General features: G+C 32.5%; 1 protein-coding gene across 1 annotated transcript in view; it reads right to left on the bottom strand.

Annotated features, from left to right (window-relative positions):
* LOC111618889 (AP-4 complex subunit mu-1-like) overlaps window positions 1-1,680 on the bottom strand; it is a 6,705-nt gene extending 5,025 nt beyond the window's left edge. Inside the window, exons 1-2 of the mRNA XM_023360513.1 lie at window positions 1,495-1,680; window positions 1,278-1,363 (exon numbers count right to left, since the gene is read on the bottom strand). Of these exons, the coding sequence (XP_023216281.1) occupies window positions 1,278-1,363; window positions 1,495-1,552 (144 nt within the window). The 5' untranslated portion in view covers window positions 1,553-1,680. The remainder of the gene's footprint in view (window positions 1-1,277; window positions 1,364-1,494) is intronic.
* Between the last annotated feature and the right edge of the window lie 858 nt (window positions 1,681-2,538).

Below are 2,538 nucleotides of genomic sequence, written 5' to 3' on the forward strand. Positions count from 1 at the left end.
TTATTATTATTATTATTATTATTATTATTATTTAAGTATTTTTAAACTTTCATCCACTTTAATTTTTTAAAAACTAAAAATTACTGATTATGAATGAAAATTTGCATTTAGATAATACACAAACTTACTTAAGGCATGTTTTCATGTGTCAACCCATATTCATTTAACCAAAATTGTTTCTGTTATATCATTTTCATGTTCTCAGCTCTTTTGGTTTGGTTATCTTTAACACAAACAACTTGCCAAATGTTTAAGCATCTTGGTCAAAGAAAGTAATAGGTTGTTGATAATGCCATTTGCTAATAAAAAACAAACAAAAACTATCTTCAAGAACCAACATAAACCTAAAGTGATGTAAAATATGGTCAAATAACCAGAATTTAGTCAGATACACAAAAACATGCTAATAGTAATTTAATAAGCATTAATGAAATAAATATTAAAAATGTGTAAGTTGTTCAGATTATTATTATTTCTGAGATTTCTACTTATTAGAGTGCTAATTTTTAAAACCATCCTTACAAAACATAATAGTTTGTTTGTTAGTTTAATGTAGAGCTGTCAGATTTTCAAAATGAAAACAGGACATGCATATTATAAAGACATGGAGATTAAATGTAACTAAATTTATTTTAACCCTTTCACTGTCAACAGGACACACGTCCCAGAGACTCATAAATTTTACCCAGCAGGACATATGTTTGAAAACTTTTGATATATCTTTTTCCCACTGGTTCTATTCTGAAGCAATGTTATATTCCCCAGTTCTATTCTAATGCTTTATATGATATACAAAGATTGAAGGATATCCAATTTGGTTAAAGTGTTACTTATTTCATATAAAACGATTTTGAAATTTTAATTTGTCATTTCTTTTGCCAAATACGGGATAAGGCATCCCACAAAATTTGCCAGGGCACCAAGACATTTCTTACAAGGGACAATACCATATATAAGGGACGTCCAGCAACCTCAGTTTAAGGGATACAACAACACAACACGCCAGAAATCTGCCACGGGGGATTCCTCACCGGAGGACTTTCTATGGCAACTGTTCTACGGGAAACCGGTCCCTATTTAGGCATCAGACATGTGAAGAAACACCAGAAAACTCTATATAGCCAGTTCATTGGTAGATGCAAATCTGCAACCAACTATCAGCATTCAGAAGATTCATCCACTCAGTCTCACACATACATAAACACAAATACACACAACAGAGAGAGAGAATGTTTATAATAATAATAATAATATGAATTTTTTATTTAATTTCTTACTAAAGTAGGAGGAAGTGATCCAACAGGTGATTTCAAGAGAATATATGTAAAATGATTGAGTTTATCCTTTGGAACATCTCTTCTATCTACAAGCATAATTAAAGATCCATAACTCTTTTTTAAATTTAATTAAATTATAAATATATATGTCAGATTTCAAATATAGAAGTAAACAGTAATTATTTTTAAATTGAAATCACCAATAACAGAAGGATACATTTTTCCCAAATTAATATATCTCCTTTAGAAGATATAATGGAAAGAATCGAAATCATAATTATTCATTTAACGTTTCGATATTTTTCTATGAAATTTAAGTTTCATGTTGATTCAATCTTTCTTTTCAATAATTTTCTATACCTTACAAAAACCACAATTAACTTCTGCTACACGTATCGTTACAGTGTTGCCAACTCATAATTAAATAAAGTTGGCAACATTGTAAAAATCTAATAATAAAATAGAAATGTAAAAGATAATAATAATAAAGTTAATTGAAAGTTAATTATAATTAATACTTAAATTGCTTTCAGAGGAAAAATACTGTTTCTAATTTAGACTTGGTACGGCTTTTTCCTATAATTCTTCTCGCCTCGCGGGCACTAACACTAGCCCATTTGGGTTCGACCATACCCGTAATGGGTGGCCGGGTAGTGAGAGAAAGGTCTGACATATCCGGATGGACAATTCCCGAAATACGGAATTTTTCGTGAATTGTTCCGAGGTTTTTCGATCCCGGGTCTCCAGAACGGTATCGCTCGGCTATCCGCTATCACTCAGCTAATCAGCGATACAGACAGCCGAACGGCATATCACTTTGGGAGATCCGGGATCGTATCCAGATAATCAATCTCCGAAATTTTTTTCTCTGGGATATATTAGACCCAGTCGTCTAGCGCGTGTCCACATTGTGGACCTGGCCGAACACAAAATAGAAATGGAAAAAGACCATCTTATAAGTTAGTATTCAACAAAAGAATAAAAAAAAAATCAGCGTCAGTTTCAAAAATTCTCTTGCTTCCGACACGGACATTCTTACTTCAACGTTTTATAATTCTAACATCATGCTGAACAATTGAGATTTGTAATGGTGTAAACGTAGAACGGCTATATATCAAAAAGATTAATGAGTCAACTTACTGCTATGGAAGAGCCGGATTTAATTTCGGGTCGAAAAACCTCAGGAAATTTTCGGGATGGTCCTTCCAGATATGTGTCCTTGTCCTCACTACGGCTAGGCCCACAATGGGACAGCTGAGTC

Source organism: Centruroides sculpturatus, unplaced genomic scaffold (assembly GCF_000671375.1).
Source record: "Centruroides sculpturatus isolate CEXI.00-Female unplaced genomic scaffold, Cexi_2.0 scaffold58, whole genome shotgun sequence".
NCBI classification, from domain to species: Eukaryota; Metazoa; Arthropoda; class Arachnida; order Scorpiones; family Buthidae; genus Centruroides; species Centruroides sculpturatus.